Source organism: Atta cephalotes (genome assembly GCF_000143395.1).
Source record: "Atta cephalotes unplaced genomic scaffold scaffold00009, whole genome shotgun sequence".
Lineage (NCBI taxonomy): Eukaryota > Metazoa > Arthropoda > Insecta > Hymenoptera > Formicidae > Atta > Atta cephalotes.
Genome location: NW_012130073.1, coordinates 1,896,691 through 1,916,304, shown reverse-complemented (window position 1 = coordinate 1,916,304; position 19,614 = coordinate 1,896,691). Strand labels below are relative to the sequence as shown.

At 38.6% G+C, this 19,614-nt stretch overlaps 1 protein-coding gene across 1 annotated transcript in view; it reads left to right on the top strand.

The window, feature by feature from the left end:
• The window catches only part of LOC105627617 (protein FAM49B), a 55,597-nt gene extending 39,882 nt beyond the window's left edge, over nt 1-15,715 (top strand). Inside the window, exon 6 of the mRNA XM_012208895.1 lies at nt 15,557-15,715. Coding sequence (XP_012064285.1) covers nt 15,557-15,715 — 159 coding nt within the window. The remainder of the gene's footprint in view (nt 1-15,556) is intronic.
• The last annotated feature ends 3,899 nt before the right edge of the window (nt 15,716-19,614 follow it).

Here is a 19,614-nt window from a genome sequence, read left to right as displayed (position 1 = left end):
ACACACGCACACACACACACACACACACACACACACACACACACACACACACACACACACACACGTACGCGTGTGTGCATGGCGCTTCGCGCGCGCGAATAGCTAGTGATGGTAGCTCTTGTCTCTGTGCGTGTGCATATGTGTGTGTGTGCGCGCGTGTGTGTGTGTGCGTGTGTGTGTGTGCGTGTGCGTGTGTATTCGCGCGCCGTGTCTCCGAGCGTGAGCGCACGTGTATCTCTAGCGAGGAGAGAGTAAGAAAGAGAAACAGCGAGAGAGGGTAAGGGGATGAGACGAAAAGAACGGAAAGATGAGGGCGAATTCGTGCGCGTGTCGGAGACCAGGCGTGTGTTTATACGGAGAGACGGTGAGTGGCGGAGAGGGTAGGGAGAGGGTGAAATTAATGTATTTGTTCTGCGGCCACCCTCATATGCTCCTGGGCGAGAGAAGGCTCGCCGCTCTCGCGAGAAGGTCTCACGGCGAGGCGGATGGCCGAGACGACGTGGCCTGGCTCCACGTAGAATATCAGCCCAGCGTTATTGCTTTTGTGTGCAAAGGACGTCTGTTTCCATCCCCTTCCTCCACTACCTCCTCCTTCTCTTCTTCCATTGCCACCCGCTTCCACCCTGCCGTTCCTTTGCGCTAGTCGTTTTTTCGAGGCGCGTATGTGCGCCTATATCGCGCCCTTCTATATGTCGCTGCGATTCAACTTAGATCGCGAATTAAACTCGCCATTTTAAAATAAAAAAGATAACTGAACTGAAAATCGACTTGACGAGATACTTGGAATATCTAATTTTTCTAAATGATATCTAACGTTGTAGTAACGCTGTTTGCCATTTTATAGAGTCGGTAAAATTGCGGATTTATGAATCTGATGTGAAATTCATGGCGCACGTTAGCGACATAACGTTGTGAAATTCTGCGTAACGAGATACACTTAGAAACGCTTAGTGAAAGAGACAGTCATGCTTTGGTCATTTTATCGTCAATCTTTTCTTAAGAAATTCTGTTAAACTTTATTGAAATTATTATAATTACTATAATTTTAAAGCTTTTATTACTAAATATATATTTTTATAAGACACAAACTGAGATGATATGTTAAAGTATTAAAATTTGTTTGCAAATAATTAAGTTTTGCTTATTTGTATTATTAAATTAATTTAACGTTAGCTTTTGTTTTCACAACTGATTTATAACTCACAAATTGTTAACCTTTCTTTAATAAAACTTTCATAAAATTTACTCTGAGTTTGTCAAACTAGGGATGACATGTATTTTATGTTTATGTAGACTCAATTATTAAAAGAATTTTTTAATTTGTTCTAAGAATATTAGTAATATTATGATGGAATATAGAGCGAAAATGGCGATATTTTCGCTTTGAATTATTCAGGCTCTGAAAAGGATCTCGGAATTCGCAGTAACTAGCGCGGTACTGAGAGACGAAGGGGTGGGGTTCGTTCGAGTTCCCCTTGGAAAAAAGCTATTTAAATAGGTACGATCCGTGGGTGGGGTTGGTTTGATGGTGGGTTGGTTCTCCATTGCTTCATTCTGATGAAAGGCAACCGGCCATAGGAATACGTAACATGGCTACGATATCAGAAAATTCTAGGAAGAGATGTCATAAACAAAATTGCAAATTTAACAAATGCAACTTATTCCGATTCTTTAGTATCGATTTTACTGTAAAATACTAAAAATACTCTTCATTATGTATCTTCGAGTATACAAAATAATCATGAACATTCGATAAATTTTATTGTATAAACAAAAGAATATCATCTTTAAATCACACTTGGATTATTAAACTTTCTATAAAGAGAGATATATAAATTTAAACAATAATAAAAAAAATATAATAATTCTGTGTGTATTAAGAGTTATAATAAAAATTTTATAAAACTGTTAGTTATTGCGAATATTGCAGACGAAAGATATAAGAATACGGAATAAATATATTATATTAAAGTATAAAATACATATAAAATACGTATAGTATTTAATTTCCGTCCTCATTCATAATGATATATTTTATTCAGCTGTTCAGTAAGATTATTTTTATTTAAAATTACTCTTACTTATGTCTTAATATACCTCTTAGTAGAAAAGTTTAATTTTATTTAGTTTAATTTTATCAATCTGATACGTTTGATTTGATGATACCAATCACATTTTAGCTAATTATGGATAGTAGCGATTATTGAACCAAATTCACCCGCTATTTTAAAATTCATGTTTTCCGGCATCGAGACTGCGATTCCATCGTCGGTCGTAGCTGCTGCGTCATGCCGGCCACTTAAAATCACCTGTTTTCATGTTTACATCGCGCCTGGCGGGATACCGGCGGCGGACAGGCGATGCTGGTAGTCGCTTAAACAGTGGCGCCTGGAGATTCCTGTGAATAATTGAGCCACGTAATTTATCGCGCGGAATGCAGCCGGTGGCTTCCTTTCCCGGGTGCTGAGGGTCTCCCGACCGGTGAGGAGGGGGTTTTGTAGGAGATGTAGAGAAGGAGGTGGAGAGAAAGGGGGTCTAAGGTAGGTAGGTGAGAGGGGTGGGTCGGTGGAAATTGAATTTCGATCGAACACCGCCACGACGGAAGAGAGTCGGAGGGGTGGCTAAAGCGGGGTGGCGGTAGCACAGGAGGAGAGGGACTAGGAGAGTGGCAGCGCGGAGAGAAAGGGAGAGATGAAGATGGGAGGATGGGAGGAAGGGGGAGAGTAGAAGGAGGCTGTAGGACATTACAGGGCATCCTCCGGCCCCGTCACTACGGCGAACAAATGAGCAATTCTCTCAACCCCCGTGTCCTATGATGTCCTGCACGTAGGACCTGGCGATGGGCGTCTTCTGGGTCGATCTCGAGCCATACAGGTCCCCCTTTCCCCCGGCACTCTTCCTCCCCGCCGCGCGCCGTCTTCGATCTTCTTCCGCCTTCTATGTACTAACGTCGGGGCTACCCCCGAGGTGATCGTAGTTTAAAATTTCTCACACGGAGCTCGGAAACCACCCGCGCTTCCTTCGCCTCTTCCTCCTCCTCCTCTATCCTGCTTCCATTCAGCCCCTTCCAGTCCTACGTCGACGACAATCATCTACCCATACGTCCCGCCGAACACTCGTGACTCTCAGTTGCCACGAATGCTGACGAATTATTTTTCGCAAGTTCCGGCCTCGCAATCTCGCCGGTGGATGCGTTGCATTAGATTGACGTTGCAACACCCACTGGCGCATCGTGCTATAACTCATCGATTATACGAGCATGACTGATGCATCGGTGAGAGCTGTGCAGCTTGGGATGTTCTTTCAAAAATCGGGATAAACGCAACAAAAAGAAACGCATCACATCCCTCTCAAGTGTTTTATAGCACAATGAATACATGGACGATGTTCGTGAGCTTTACTAGAAAATGTCAAGTAAGGAAATAAAATCTCAATGTTGCAAAAGAGATTTTTAATATTATACACTCTCTTGTTATATTAAAATGATGTCATCATCCGTAAGGAATTTTTTAAGAAAGCACTTTAATTTGACCACTTCAAAAAGTCTTCAAGTAAATTGACGTTATTTATCGTTATTTTGATGTCAAATGAATGATATATGAAAGACATCAAAATGATTACAAAATGACGATAGATAACGTCAGCTTGCTATCTGAGTCATCAAATGTGTAAGTTCATATTCGCATATCGTATTAAATGTCATATTTAAATGTCGAAAAAGTGGCTCCTATTTTAATTTTCATCGATCCAATTTTCAAGACTACGCGCATTCAATTTTCAACGGTCCTTCGTAATGTTATCGAGCTGGAGCTACGACGAAAAGCTTATTTACGAGTGTTCATCCCGTGAATTAGTGTTCATCAACGTCCTCTTTTCATTATCCAGCGCACCTGATCTCAATGACTCGCCATTACGGGGAAAGGCGTGCGGCAGACACGTTAATCAGTCGAAGGTACTCGCCGTATCCTCGGCGGAGGCAAAGGACTCTGAGCACAGAGAAGGAAAATGGCCGGTCCGCCATTAATTAATAATAGAACCCAGCGGAGTTGCTCTCGACTTGTAGAGAGAAAGGGAAAGAGAGAACGAGATATAAAATAGAAGGACTAGAGACGATGAAGAGAGATGTGCGAACAAGGGTAGTTCTCTCCGCGATTTCCGTCTCTCTTCCCTTGAACAGGAAGGGGGTGGGGCGGTCTAGGGGGTAGAAGGGGGGACTGGAACGGGGAATGGATTTTATGCCCAGAGCGAGATATATGGCGGCCGCTACGCCCGGGCAAAAATAATATTAATATCGGAAAGGAAAGGAGGGAAAGTTTCGCAGGCTGGCTGGCTGGCTGGCTGGCTGGCTGGCTGGCTGGCTGGCTGGCTGGCTGGCCCTGCTTCGGGCAGGGGATATCAAGTATAATCATAATAATAAACGCCCGCACGCGGAGCGCCATTGCTGGCTCCGCCACCCCCTCGCCCGACCCCTTGTGCCTTCTCTTTCCGCCGCCCTCTCTCATTGCGCACACACGCCGGTGACACACATACGCGTATATACGAATGCTACTTTCAGGTATTACACAAACATTTCTGTCTTTCTCTCATCCTTCTGTATATGTCACGTGTGCGTGTGTATATATATGCATGCTGCGCGCATGTGTCCACCGCTGAGCCAGCTATACACTCGAGGATTAGATTAGCTTCCAGTGGCTTCGCCTCAAAGGCTTATATCTGCGGGTCGAATGAGCGGCAAACAAAAATGGCTCTTCTACCGAAAAGCACCGCGAGATCGTCCGGAATTTTTCACCAGTGCGAACGCCCTCGCAGCGAACGTCGCGGATTTATGGCGGGATGTAGGTGCAATTTCCGGAGATATTTACGTCGATTATTTATGTCGCGACTGATCACCATCTAAATTTGATTCACCAACACTACATTGTTTTTTAAATAATTTTACACTTTCGCGATTGCTTAATATTATTTCAAAACTAAAGAGATTGTTATTGTGATAATAAATATCTAGTTTAGTTTCATAAACGTAAAATATATCATTGGATAATTTCATTTAACAATGACTTAATATGTTTTTTGTGCACAAAAATAGCCGAAATTTTAGAGAAAAAAATGTTAAGAGGTATTCTAAAGTTATTATTTAACAATAAAATTTAATTGCTAAAAAATTTCTTCATTTGTAACTCAAAAGTTCGATGTCACATATTTTCATTAAAAAGATTATAAGATAAATCCAAGAATTTACTTCTGAAATGGTTGTTTTATTTTACATCTTACATTTATTTTGTTACGTTTATTATATATAAAATTTAATACTAGTTAAGTTTTAATAATAAATATTTTTGTATAAGATGCTTATATAAACATTCAAAAAATTCATAAATGAAAGAAAAATAAGCGGGAAATTTTTATAGACCTGAAAATATATTTAAAAGTTTACATGTATGAATATTATTAAGCATCAAGAGTCACTTTGACCAAATATAGAATTCTTTCTCTTATTTATGTTATGTATTTATCGGTCCATTTTTTATTAATATATAAAAAGAATCTATGAATTCGCGCGTTTTTAAATGTAGCAGCTTTTACAGACATATCCAATAAAACGCTGTTGCTTTCATCCTTCTTTCATGTTCTATGTGAAAACTCGGAACTCCCAGATTTTAATCTCCATCGTCAAAGGACGATCCTATCTATTCCAGTTTCCATCGGAACGGCTTTTCGTGTTTCCGTCCAAAAGGCGCCATTGTTTATATGGGATCCTGAATAACCCTCGATCTCCTAATTAATCCACGCAACGGACGGATAAGACGGTCTTTCCTCTGCTCAAGCAGAGACATCCATCGACCTGCTCTCTAATCCTCGGTCGACCATCCCGCCCTATCTCTCTTATCCTGGCTCCCTTCCGCCTTCCCGAATCCGCGAAGCTCATAGGGGTTAGGAGTAGCGCAGATGCATTTATATCGAATTGCAGCTCGGTCGTATATTGGCTCTCTCGGAATGGAGGCTTTTGTCTTGGCGCGCCTCATAAGCGTGGATTTGCCCTTATCCTTACCGTAGCTTCTTCTCCTCTCCTTCTCTCCTCTTCTCTTTCTCTCTATCTCTCTTTCTGCCTTATCCACCCTCTCGCTCTCGCACACGTCATTCTCCAGTCCACGCTCGACCACCCCCGAAGTCAACTCCCCACGTTCTTCGCTCGAAGCGAAAAAGGTTGTGTGTCTCCTCTCTCTTTCTTTTTTTCTCCACTTCTCTCTCTCTCTCTCTCTCTCTCTTCTCTTCTCTATTTATTGCGTTTTTCTCTTTCTCGCTCTATCTATTTCTCCCTATCCCTTCTTCATCTTTTCCTATTTTCCCTTCATCGCTAGTTTCGAAAAAGTATGTTAGTGCACGCTCGCTATTCGTTTCATTATCATACCATTATTTTTTGCCGGCATTCATAAATTGCCCTTTTTTCCGTGGATTTCCTGTGCTTTATGTGTCCCACTTCTGCCATTAATGTCACGAGCCCGATTCCACTCCCCTTACATTTCCCCTTCTTTCCCTTCTCATTCCACGACCATTTATTTAGGATACGTGACTTTCGTTGCCAAAAACACATTTTATCCTGGCTAGTTATTAATGAACGACCATACCCGCGAGATTCGATCTTTCTTGTTCCTCTTTCGAGACCCTTTTTTCTGTTTCAGAAATAACTGGCAATCGACATCAGCGGGGATCGATGGATTAGTCATTACGATATTGGTGTCTCAAGGCATCAACCGATAATGTCGAGCGCGTTTATTTATTTAATAAAATAAATTTAATATTACAAATGAAACGAAAGAGCAAAATTTGAAGACGAGACGTTCGCGATACGATGCAGATTCTGAATGAAGCATCTCACAAACGGTGTGCTTCGCAAGCGACACAAAAAACAGAAAGGTTGGGTTTGAGGCTGTTCAGGGACAGGTTATAAGGTGCTTGACTTTCAAGAGAAACCGGGTGAGGAACAGGTTGCACTTCTGGTGATTAAAGTGAAGCCGGAATTTTTAGAGCCAGGCGAAATCGCGAAGGCGTCCTCCAAAGTGGCCGAGCGCGAGGGGAGGAGGTGGGAGGAAGGATGGAGGAGGCTTGGCAATCAGTGAAATGGCAGTGAAAATAAATGAATGGAAATCGAGTCTGTCTTCCATGGTGAGATGCCCCGGGTACAGTCGGCTGAGCTGGTGAACGAGCCTTGGCGAATGGCGGCTCGGTGCAGTCGATGAATCGTCCTATGTCGTCTGCACGAGCAATAAGAACGGATTGCTGAGTTAACCCGAGTTACATTTGTGATTGTAAAAAGCCTCTGCTGTTCTCCTGGACGATTCTGTTGCATTATTGTGGACACGCCTTGGAAGGAATGTAACGATAGCGAAGTCGCTGATATGAAGCGACGACCAAGAGATTTATAATCGTTATGTAGATGTTTTTGGGTTTACAGTTATTTTCGAAATTCAGGTTGCGTGGATTGTAAAAACTTTTCACATAATGGACATTAAAACGCGGACTAGCGATAATTATGAATTTTCGATATAGATGCTTAACAATTGAATAAAAAAATAAACGAAAAATTTAAGAAGAACTAAAACGTTTGACACCACGAAAAAAATTCGCTTAGTATATAAAACGTATTAAATGACGTCGTCTTTAAGAATAAATATAAACTCCAGAGGTTAAAGTAGTTGAAATTATATATGCAGCATCAAGAAATATGCTGTGTGTCAATACTCCGTATATTGCTAAATTTAATTTAGCTCATTGGTAAAAATTTAATAATCTAAACTCTACAGAGTTATATTATTGAATTATATGAGAATTTTGGAAGATTACTGAACGAGAGAGACACATAGAACAGCAAAATCCTTGACTATGTTTCGCGTGGAATCCCTAAACTATACCTCATCCCTATCGACGAATCCCTACCCTTAGGAAAGCAAGCTTAATGCCTCGGAAAAAATAACACGCGCACACGCATATACACATATACACATAAAAGTGCGCAAGTATTCCCACACGCATCAAGATCCATGCGTGTTTCCCGTGTTCTTTTTTTTGCTAGCAGGAGGGTGGACATTTAGGGCGACAAAAAAGGACACTCTGTCTCCCGCAGGAAGCCCCCAAGAACACGCTGGAATTTCGTCCTCGCCATCGATCGAATCTGCATGTTTTTCTACCTTGAAGAAAGCGATATTGGTCTTTGCGCAATCACTGAAGCGATTACTGTGCGTATTTTTTGATAGTCTTTGTTAATTCTTTTAATTGCTTTATGATTGATTTCATATAATTTAAAGTTGATAAAACATTACCTACTTCATGAAATTGTTAATTAAATAATTAACAATAAAGTAAATATACTTTTCTGTATAATTGCTATCATTAGAAAAATTTAATAATTGATTATTAGAAAGGAGAAAAAAAAGAAATAGACTTTCTATAGATATTTGAGAAGCCTAACTGTACAAATTAGCAATGAAATTGACAAAGAAGCGATAAAATTTAGGTTGAATAATAGATTTCTATTAATATCCTAATTTCGAATTTTTACAGAGAGATTTTGTGAAAGACACGTAAATTATATAGATATTTCTTTAGCGAGAACATCAGAAATATTGTATTTGATAATAATTACGGAGTTGCATTTTAATTAATTAAATGTCTATTTGTAGTAACTAAAACTATTAATAGTTCTGTAACACGAACAATATTAATTTTGTCACAATTATCAAATACAATATTTCATAATGTTATAATATTAATTATCGTGCTGCGTTAATTAAAGAATTCCCTAATACGTAAAAGACGATAATCTTTTTAAATTGTAATGTATAACAATTTAAAATAACAAGAGATTTACTCAACAAGTGAAAAAAAACTTGGTCTAAGTATTTCTCAATTTTCACAATTTTAATTAGTAGGTAAATTAATTAATTAATTATTCTAATTACCGGGTTTAATTACTTCAAGTACCGAGCCACACCTTTCGAATAGCGCATAGGTATGGCCAGGACCATGTATCCTGCCATCCCTCCGGCGAGAGTTACAGAGAACTCCAGACGTATGTATCGCACGCATACAGCTACACTCATGCGTGTTTCCTACACAAATGCACCGCCGTGTGTAATCCTCCCACCCGCTCTCTCATTCCCCTCATTCGCTCCCACTTTCATCAATCGTGGGTGCGGCTTCGGCCATTTTGGTACCACCTACCCCTCACGCGCAGGTCCTCTACCCTTCTGGTGGGGTTCCACGTATACATATGCGCGTGTGCATACACAAGCATACACGCGCCGTCGCGCGGAAAGGTGCTCGAAGTCACAGCAGAGGGGAAGGTAAAAGCGAGAAGAGCAAAGGGATTGCGCGGAGGAGGGTTGGCATGAGGAAGGGATGGTCGAGCTTATTCCGGAATCCAGCGTGCAGCGAGAGGAAGATGGTGAAAGAAGAGGTGTCGTTTCGAGGAACGTCGGGACTGGGGAAGCGACTTAATTTCTACCAACCCCCTTTCCGACATGTTTCGCCTCCTCGTGCGTCCCCTCGCCCCGCGGAGAGTTCACTCGTTACACGCCTCGAACCACGGTGTAACTTTTCTCGTTGGAACGTCGGTGCCGATTTTTCGAAGACTCCTCGAAGGCAAGTTTTTGCTCGATATAATCCTTATCGCGAGAGTCTCCGGCAGGAGACCTTCCAACTTTTTCGCGACACGATCCGGAGGGAAGATAACGCACAACCTGCTTTAACGGGATCTTTTATAAACATTCGCTCGCATTCTCACCACTCAGACGACCGCTTAAATGACTATATTTCCTATTAAGTTTCTGCAATTTTAATTTAGATTAGTTAAATTTGTCAAATTTGACAGCTACTTTTCGTGTTAAATAGAATAAATATAATGAAATAAATATGTTCAGTAGTGTTCAAGTTGATAAAGAAAAAAAAACAAATTCAAAATGCTTTTAATATCTGATTTCTCCAGATTACAAAATTTTTTTAAATAAAAGTCTTTTCTTTATTACTTATTTATTTTTGGATTTAATATTTATCACAAATATAATGATTGTAGCTACATGTATAACAAAATGATAACATAATAATTATTAGACATATTTATAGATATTAATCTAATAGTTAATAAATGAAGGCAAACATGAAATTGTAAAAGATATCCAGAAGAGAGAATCGTTATATAGAATGAGAACTCTCAATTATACGACGTTCTTGATCACAGATGGCGACACTCGTACACTCGTTCGCTTGTGCATTTAGTAATTCATTGTAAAATATTGTACTCATATATATAAATTCATAAATTTTTATAAATTTATTATTTTCTTATTTAAAAAAATATATATATATATTAAAGATCACAAAATCTCTGAAGTTTTTCTATACTTGAGTCTAATCATCTATTCGTTATTATTTTTTTTTCGTCTATTATTTCTATTAATAATTTTTATTTCATTTTTACAACTGAAATTAAATTTACATCTATTAATTGTTCATTAGTTCTTAACTGCTACAAATTTAATTCCAATTCCAGACATTTTACACGTATATCAATTTAAAAGAAAATACTTGTCTTCTTTGCAATTAATTTTTCTTTGTATTATTTTATATATTGTTCTTTCTTTACTGTTGAAAATATTCTATCAACAGTCATATTAATTAATCACAAATCAACAAAATATATAGATAAAAGATAAAAGTCGCGTAAGTTTGTCAATCTTATGTTAATTAATTACAAATACAGACCAAATTACAGACCAAATATATAATTAAAACTCATAAATTTGATCAAATCTAATAATTGAAAAGAAAATATGAGCAAAACAAATAAGACATGAAAAATATGTTAATCATTAAGTTGATTAATATTTTATCTTATTATTCAAAAATTATTTTATCATCATAAATTAATCACAAACTGACCAAATGTATAGTTAAGATTTAGTCGCATTAAGTTGGTTGAAACTAATGATTGAAAAAGGAAGTGGCATCCCGCACTGATCAAAACACAAAATATACGCTAATCGTTACGTTGATTAATATGCACGTAACTTAATTGATATCGTAGATATTATTTTTATTTCTATCGTGTAAGAATGAGATTAATTCTCTTATATGAAACTTACGAAATTTCCTACGAAACTCGATATAAATCCACTTCCGTGCTTTCCGCCTTCTTCGTGCAGTGCAAACCATGTTTCCGTGTGAGAAGGTGGATAGGCTAGCAGGGGACGAAGAGGCGTAAGTGCTTCTTGTCGGAAAAATTATATGATAGCCAGGAACGCGCGAGTTTTTTCTCCCTAGACTCTGTTCTGCTCTTTTCCCTCCAGCTTCGGATTAGAAAATATGATTAGCTTCGTGCCGAGTTTATTCGGGGATAACGCGGGGAAATGAGAAAAGGGGTGGTAGTTGTTCGTACTCTTCGGATTTTATGGATGACCATGGTCCCCTTACGTGTCTCGACACGACGACACTTTCCGTGAAACGATCTCTATAATGCCGTTGTGTCTAATTCGCAAAACGTGTCGAGCAATTGTATACCTCAACTACAAACTTTTGTTATCATGTGCTATTCTTTAATATATTGTTATGTAACTAAAATAAACTTAATAAAATAATAATAAAACACAATATGGCAGGAGATATGTACAGATAAAAAGACATTGAAGAAACAAAATGTATTGTGAAATATATATTGCAATATTTATATATTTTCTTCGCAGGAAAGGATTGCATAAGATGGAATATCACAATCGAGTATAAGCTAACAGAATTATACTGAGAAATAACGTAAGCGATGCACGTTTCATCTATGTTTTGTTGCTTCTCTCCCGTCTTCTTCATCTCTCCCACAAAATTTTTCTTCTTTTTCTCCTTCCAACTTTTATAAGAGATAATCTTCTACCTGTCTCGCAATGATTAACTATACAGAACTACACTTGCAGATATACAAATTTGAGTAAATATTAATTTCAAGTGTAATTTCGCATATATGTAGACACAATGCCTAATAATTAAAATTAGGTAAGTCCTGATCTTGTTTAATTAATTACTTGCTCTTTTACTTTGTTATAGTTACTATTGTGATTATAAATAAATAAATAAATAAATATATATATATATATATATATATATATATAAGGTTCAACTGCAATGATAGATATAGAGCTTATAAATATTTGATTTATGTTGAACATCGTTTTTGAACACACGTGAATATAATTTAAAATCCGCATCAATTATTTTTCTACAGAACGATTTTGTCAGAAGTATCTAAAAATTTAGTTACAAATTCGCATTGAGAAAACAATAATTAAAAATTTATTTATATAGAATAACATTCATTTTACTGAAATAACTTACTTAAATAGCAAGTTAAATTGTACTCTTAGCAAATAAATTGTTTTTACGATTAATGAGATACATTTTACAGAAATATATTTCATTATCATATTCAAATTTAAAATCAATAAATATCAAAGAAAATATTACATGTTACATTTTCTTGCCAATATATTTCAACTTTTTTTTTTGAATATGTAATAACTTTGTTGAACCGATTAAAATAATTATGCTCAAGTATAATGAGTAAAAATTTTAACATTTTAACAACTATTTTGGGTGTCTCGCATAATTATTTTAATAGTCAAACAAAATTATTTTTAGATATCTAACTAAATTTTTTAATATTTTGGTAAAATCTTTTTTTTTCTTTCCGTATAATAGTATAATACACGTGGAATAATAAGCGCATTCAATATTCGTTCGAGGAAAAAGGCAAGTAAGCGCAAGAAAAAACGACAGCTATTTTGTGCGAAAGATTCCCGCCATAAGATCACAGGGTTGCGCGACGGGGTTGGCGGCGATGAGTATTTCCCAAAGGAGGAACTTGGAGTCGACTCATCAGACGACCCTAGCCTTAACACTCGGGTTGCATAATAAAGCCGTGCCAATTTTTATCGAGCTGCCATTGTGCCGCACGGGAATCGGCGGATTCACGTCGTTTCCACCCCCCGATTTTCCCGGTATTCCCGTCGCGACGCCGCGCGACAGCTCGATGAAAACTTTCGAAACGCCACGAACCGTGGACGTGCGTGGAAAAAAGTATCGGTTTTAGTGCCAAACTGTTACCGGTTTGTCGGAATCGCTGAATCAACGAGATCCCGCGCAGTAATCGGCACGAGAAATAGTATCGAAATGGTAACTACGATACACAATATTCTATATAAGTTTCGAATTTTTATTTAATAAAGCCTATAAATATCGTATTTGTACCTTGCTCTTCCTCAATATTTTGTCTTTATAAAATAAATTATTAAGAAAAATGTAATTTGTCAACTTTCTTAAGAACCATCTAAAAATCGCGCAAGCTGTCGAGTTTCCCCAGAAACGAGAAACGGCTAAACGCGAAATATCGACGTTACGTCACATTTCCTCGGTATAATACTTTCAACGTGCCGGCGTACCGATGAAATTAGATTCCGGAGACGCGAGTAGCAAGCGATGCATCGGGATGGAGAGGGGGGAGTGATCGATGAAAAAAAAAGGGCGATCGGTTTCAACCCCATCCACGAGGTATGTTTGCGACCCCAGCGGATGAGAAACGATCCCCCTGTCCCCACCGAATTTATATCGAGATCGAATTATTGATCCTTGCCAGCGACCGATTGCTTCGACCCCCACGTGTCAATTTTACGGTTTTAACGAACTGCAAACTCCAAAATGTATCGCCTCTATTTCCTTCGGACTGAAGCGGAGTCGATGTTACTGGCATGCGGCCAAAACTATTTCAAAAACATGGCACATCAAAGATATATTTATAAATACAGCGTTAAAATATGCAAGCCAACATAAGAATTTTATTGTGTGGCCTGTGTCTCATGTCGTGAGAAAATCCTATTTTCGTCAAACAGAATTCTCGTTACTCTACTTATAATATATGTCTGTACAATGTAAGTATTTAATATATTTTCTAGAAAAAATAAAGAAAATCTATCTAAAATCTATCTAAAAAATTTTGTTAAATCTCTAACAAATTTTACATTCAATTTTTTCGTTATTCTTCCTCACATTGATAAAGAAATTTATTTAGATAAGAGATATTTATTAAAAAAAAAAGTCAAAAATTCTATTGCTAGTATTCCTTCATATGTTTCAAATTGACATATATATAAAATCATCTTATACATAATATAAGTTATACAATATAGATGATTCATAAATACATATCAATATTTCAAAAAGTAAGTATTTTTTAATTATCCATAACTCGAAATGTAGGAACATATGTTTTTGTGATGTTTTTTTATTTATTTTAATGCGGACACTCACCTCTAAAATATTGACATTTATGAATCACCCTCCTGTATATGTATAGATTATACAAACCTATACATATATTTTATAAGAAATACTTAATTGTTGAATATACATTGTTGACTATATGTTTGCTTTGTTAGCGAATCACGAAGGCTTAGTTTGCGATTTATCGCGAGTGGTCAAGAGACATGGCAAGCAAATAATTAATCTAGCTCCAAGCGAATCGTGAGATTTAGCTAACCAGATGTCTGACCTGTCTGACAACGATCGGTCAATGTCCAGTTCTGTTTTAACTGCGGATTAAAGCGAACTAACTGTCGGCAGCTATAATAGGTGTGTTGGTGTAAAGGATTAAGGAATGATGTCATCTCGACGATACCGTTGACGTTTCGAAGAAATGACTTTCATTGCTGATTAATCATATGTAATTTATATCATTCTCCTGTGTTGGTAACTTTGTGATTAAAAGATGGAATATTTATTCATATTATCAGTCTACTGAATAAAATTAATTCATGATTGCCTAGTTATGCAAATATTAATTTTTAATTTATCATGGTTTAAAGTCGTGGTTTAATATTTCAAATGACGAAGCATCGCAAGCATATTAAAATCAAGAATCACGCAAAACGTTCTATACAGTGTTGTAAAATATTAAAGAGTAAAATACTAAAATGTATGAGCACATGAGTGAAAAACACTATTTCCGATGAATTTCATTTCGGTTCTTCATACTTAATATTGAATGTGAACTTATACAATATTCAAGCTAACTGTGCGCCGATTTTGAATTTATTTGTCGATCTTGAAACACAGTCCTAAACTGAAGCTGGAATAGTAATATCACAAATTAAATTGACAAGCAATTTAATATTGAAATGTATAAGCATGTTGCTATTAAAGCTATTAAAACGCCCCATTGTCAATTATTCGTAGGTCTTGACACATAATGCTGCCGACTGTCCTCCAGGCCGCGTTTACAAAATTTCTCGAATAAATGAAATCATATATGAAATTCCATAAATTACATCCCTTCGCTCTCCGTCATGTGTGCGTAGTGTCTATTATTTTTAGTCTGCAAGAGAGAAAAAAAAGAAGAGATTCGGTGACGAGTGTCCGTCGAAGACACTTCTCTTATGCTGTCGGATTTATCCCTCATCGGCCGATGCGTGATCTTTAAGGGGATGTATGTAAGCAGTGGACGGTGGAGGCGTCGCGAAGATAGGACGAGGTAGGAGCGAAGAGCAAAGGCGAAACAAGCGAAGGCGTCCTAACAGTGTCTATCGGTGGTGGTAGTGGTGATGATGGTGGTGGTGGTGGTAGTAGTGGTGATAGTGGTGGGGTCGAGATGAGAACGGCGATGGTGGTGGCGGCGCGGCGGTAGTGGTGGTGGTGTAAAATATGGATTTACTTCTCCTCCAGGGCCGCGGCTTTTCCTTCGGGCTCTATCTCCATGTACGTGTATCTCTGAGCGCGTGTGACGTCATATGCGGCCCTACCAACACCATTATGGGATGGTAGGTGAAGAGAGGTTGCGCGGAGGGATGGGGTGTCATGGCTCGTTTGTTAGACGGGGTTCGGAGAACCAGGGGGTGTTTTGTTAGTGTTTTCTTTGCACCGTCACACGAGACGACAGTGTTTTGTCTCCGTGCGAGGAAAGAGGCAACGAAGATGGGGGGGAGGAGGAGGGAGGGTAGGAGGGTGCGCGAGAGGAATAAGGCGAAGATAGAAAACGGGAAATGCTTCGGTTAAGCGCGAAGAGCCGGAATGGTGGGCTTTCTTGCACCTTTAAACGATTCCGTCAATTTAGTTCTTGCGACATTTCGCTGAGAATAAATCGTTGCTGCAAAGTGGATCGTTGGTGCGTATTTTTTTCTTTTTACATACATCTATTTTCGTACGTCATTCGGGATGTTCTTGAATTTTGGGAAAATGATGATTAGCAGAAACACAATGTTATAACTTTCATTCAAATTTAAATATCAAAATAATGTTTCCTTGTTCATTTGATGAATATTTATAAGCGGCTGATTCATTATTTCGATTATTATTATTATATTTTAATTCAATTGTTTTCATAATTCTTTTAATACATCATTACCATTAGCTAATAATGCGTGAGAGTATGTTACTTATAAAAATTTTGTTGAATCGATTATTTTCGATATTGAAACATATCTGATAATTATTATCTAAAAATTTGTTACTTACATTAAAATGTTGATCAATTACATCTAATTAGAAAGATAGTAATTGAAAATCTCACGTTTCTCTCTCAATTCAATATTCACACAAATTGAAATATTCCTTATTTTCAAAATAACAATTAAAAAGATTAATTATAGATGTTTATCTCGGTACATAAATCATGGTTTCGCGTAAAATGCAGGAAATACGTGAAGTCTTATCGTGAAGATGTAAGGAGACGAAGATTCAGTCATTTCGTTTATTTCGACCTCTCATTTTCATTTCCACATGAAGTATCATCATTCTCCCAACACCGCCTCATTCCTATCTATCGATCTGTGAGTACTGACATTCGATCTTCCGTCGACCGTTTCCATCCTATCCAACTACACCTACACCTGTATATACGTACGTCTATGTACCTACGTGAGTAATTTAAAATGCGATTACTGGGAGGGATGTCCTATGTAAGAGCGGTGCCTGTGTGTCGATGGACATAAGAATAGCTAATACGTGGATGGCAAAGGAAGGTCGCGCGGCGAAGGAAGCAGGAGAGACGACGGTTGGATGGCTGCCATTAAAAGATTTCATCCACCCTCTCCGCCCCCGCTCCATCCACCCTGCCCCATCCGGCTCGCCCGCGGCACCCATATATAAGGGTGAGTAATCTGAGAACCATCCCTTCTTTCTTATTTTACGTCCTCCCTTTTCTCGCTTTCCGCGCGTTTGCATTCGTTCTCGCGTGAAAGAGAAGTAGCGGCTGTGAAAAAAAATGGGACGTAAGAATGAATATGTGTGCACAATTTGTATTAGCTCTTTAGTGTATTATACTTTGATGTCTTTATAAAGAATAGTTGGATATACGATTAGAATAGAAGCATACCTAAACAACGCATCGTGCGTACAATACAATTAATAATTTACACAGTGCTCGTAATCATAAATTATGACGTATAATAATTAATATTTTCTACAATTTTTTAGATTTATATATTCGTCGCATTCTCAAATTGCCATTTTGATTATTATATTGTAATTATTCTCAAAAATACTTGAGTCATTCTTTTTGGCATCTCATTGAACGTTCAGCAGATCTTTCGCGCGTTCCTGTGCATAAGTTCTTGTGCATAAGTGCATAGGAACGACGGAGACGTACGAGCCGAAGGTTCGAGGACGAGCGGACGCAGACACTGCACCTAAGGGATACGTAAGAGCCAACCAGCGCACACGTACGGATTACAGAGGGTAGGATTGGCAGCTCTGATCAATATTCGATTTTTGAAATATCTCCCTTCATCCCCCTGTGCCGGTGCTATCCTCCCCGCGTCCGTCGCCTACTGCCATCCTCTTCACCCCTTGGATCCCGGGGGCCACCTCCCCGGACCCCTCGCGGGAACCTTGCGTTCCTCGAAAGCTCGATACTCCATTTGTATTTTTAAACTGGAATCCCTATACTCACGCGCACGTATGCGTGCCTGTGCATGTACACGCACGTAGACGACAGCACGCCAAAGCGTCCTGCCACCACCATCGCCATTCGCCATCACCATTACCACCGCCGGCGGCGGCGTCGCCCTCCGCCACCCCCGTCTTCTCGCAACCCTCTACTACTTCTTCGTCTTCTTCTCCACCTCCGACGACTCTCCTGCTTCTTCACCGCCGCTCTTCCCGCGACTTCTCTTTCTCTCTCGTTTCACTGCCATCTTCCACCGCTCGTTCTCTCCGTCTTTCTCCACCTTCTCTTCCTCTCGCACGAGCCTTCTCTTCTTCTCGGTGTTATGTGTGCTACAAGCATGCTTTCGAAGACGTGTATATACGCGCACAAACGTCAGTGTGTGCGTGTGTGTACGTAGGACGTTTGGGGGCAGGGGCATACGATCCATCGGAATTTTAAGGAAATAGAAGGACACTCGATGCATACCGTCGCTGTATGTAGTAATGCGTCGGTGTTGGTGGTCGCGTATGTGGGCGTTACAGGGCCGGCGACAGCGACCGAAAGCGAAATATCTCGAGGCGACGAGATTCAATGCGGATAACAACCCCGAAAGTACATTGACTTCGCGTACACAGCTCAACCAAATTACATCACGTATAAATGATTTAATTACAGCGAAATAATAATCATATATAATTCATATTGTATATAATTCAATCGCGCGAATCAACTTGGAAACTTTATTATTTTATATTATCCGATTTTGGAATCTTTCTTAGAGTATTCTTCAAAATTTATTAAATAATTGCATATGAAGCTTTTCATTTCCGTCTTTATTTAAGTTTCATTATGTTCTCATAATTTTCATTTTGGCGAAACTATCTAAAAATAAATTAAGTGATTGCTGAAGTATTTAAAAACAGCTGTAGATATATATGTAAATAATTTTCTTGGGCCATTAAGATAATTACGTAGGACGCTGTAATAATTATTGGAATTATTGATCGAAACATTTTGCAGCATCTCTTATCAGCTTGAGCATTCTACGTAATTATTTTGATGATACAGCAAAATTATTTTCAAATTTCTGTATCAATCTATATTTTGAGATACTTTAACAAAATTAGTCTTTCCGTTGAAAAACGTTTACCATGTCATTATTTATTTATTTATTATTACGATTATTACATTCAAATTTTATTTGTCGGATACCATTCACATTACGAACTATCGAATACCTTATAATTATAAATATTCATGCTTTCATTGAAAGATATGATGCTGGAAATGTAGCATCTCGTCATAAACGATAACTTGGAATGTTACCTTTACCGCCATCAACGGTCTCAGATATGTAGTGGATCAATTTTCAGTCGGCCCAATGCGAGAAAGTAGCTCTTACCGGTCCTGTGCGTCTTTATACACGTCGACCTGAAACGCACACGAGCGCGCACTTAGAAATACGTCTGGAGGAATACGCGAGCGAGCGCGCGCGCGCGTACGCTTGTTCGTTTGCTCGCATTTCAACAGGGGATGGAAGGATGTAGATACGTGTGTACTTGTAGAGGAGCAACGCGCGGTACCCTGCAGCCGTTCCTCTTTACCCGGCGAATTGGAATTTCTCGCTGCGGATAGAATTCTTTCGCGAGAATCACGAGACG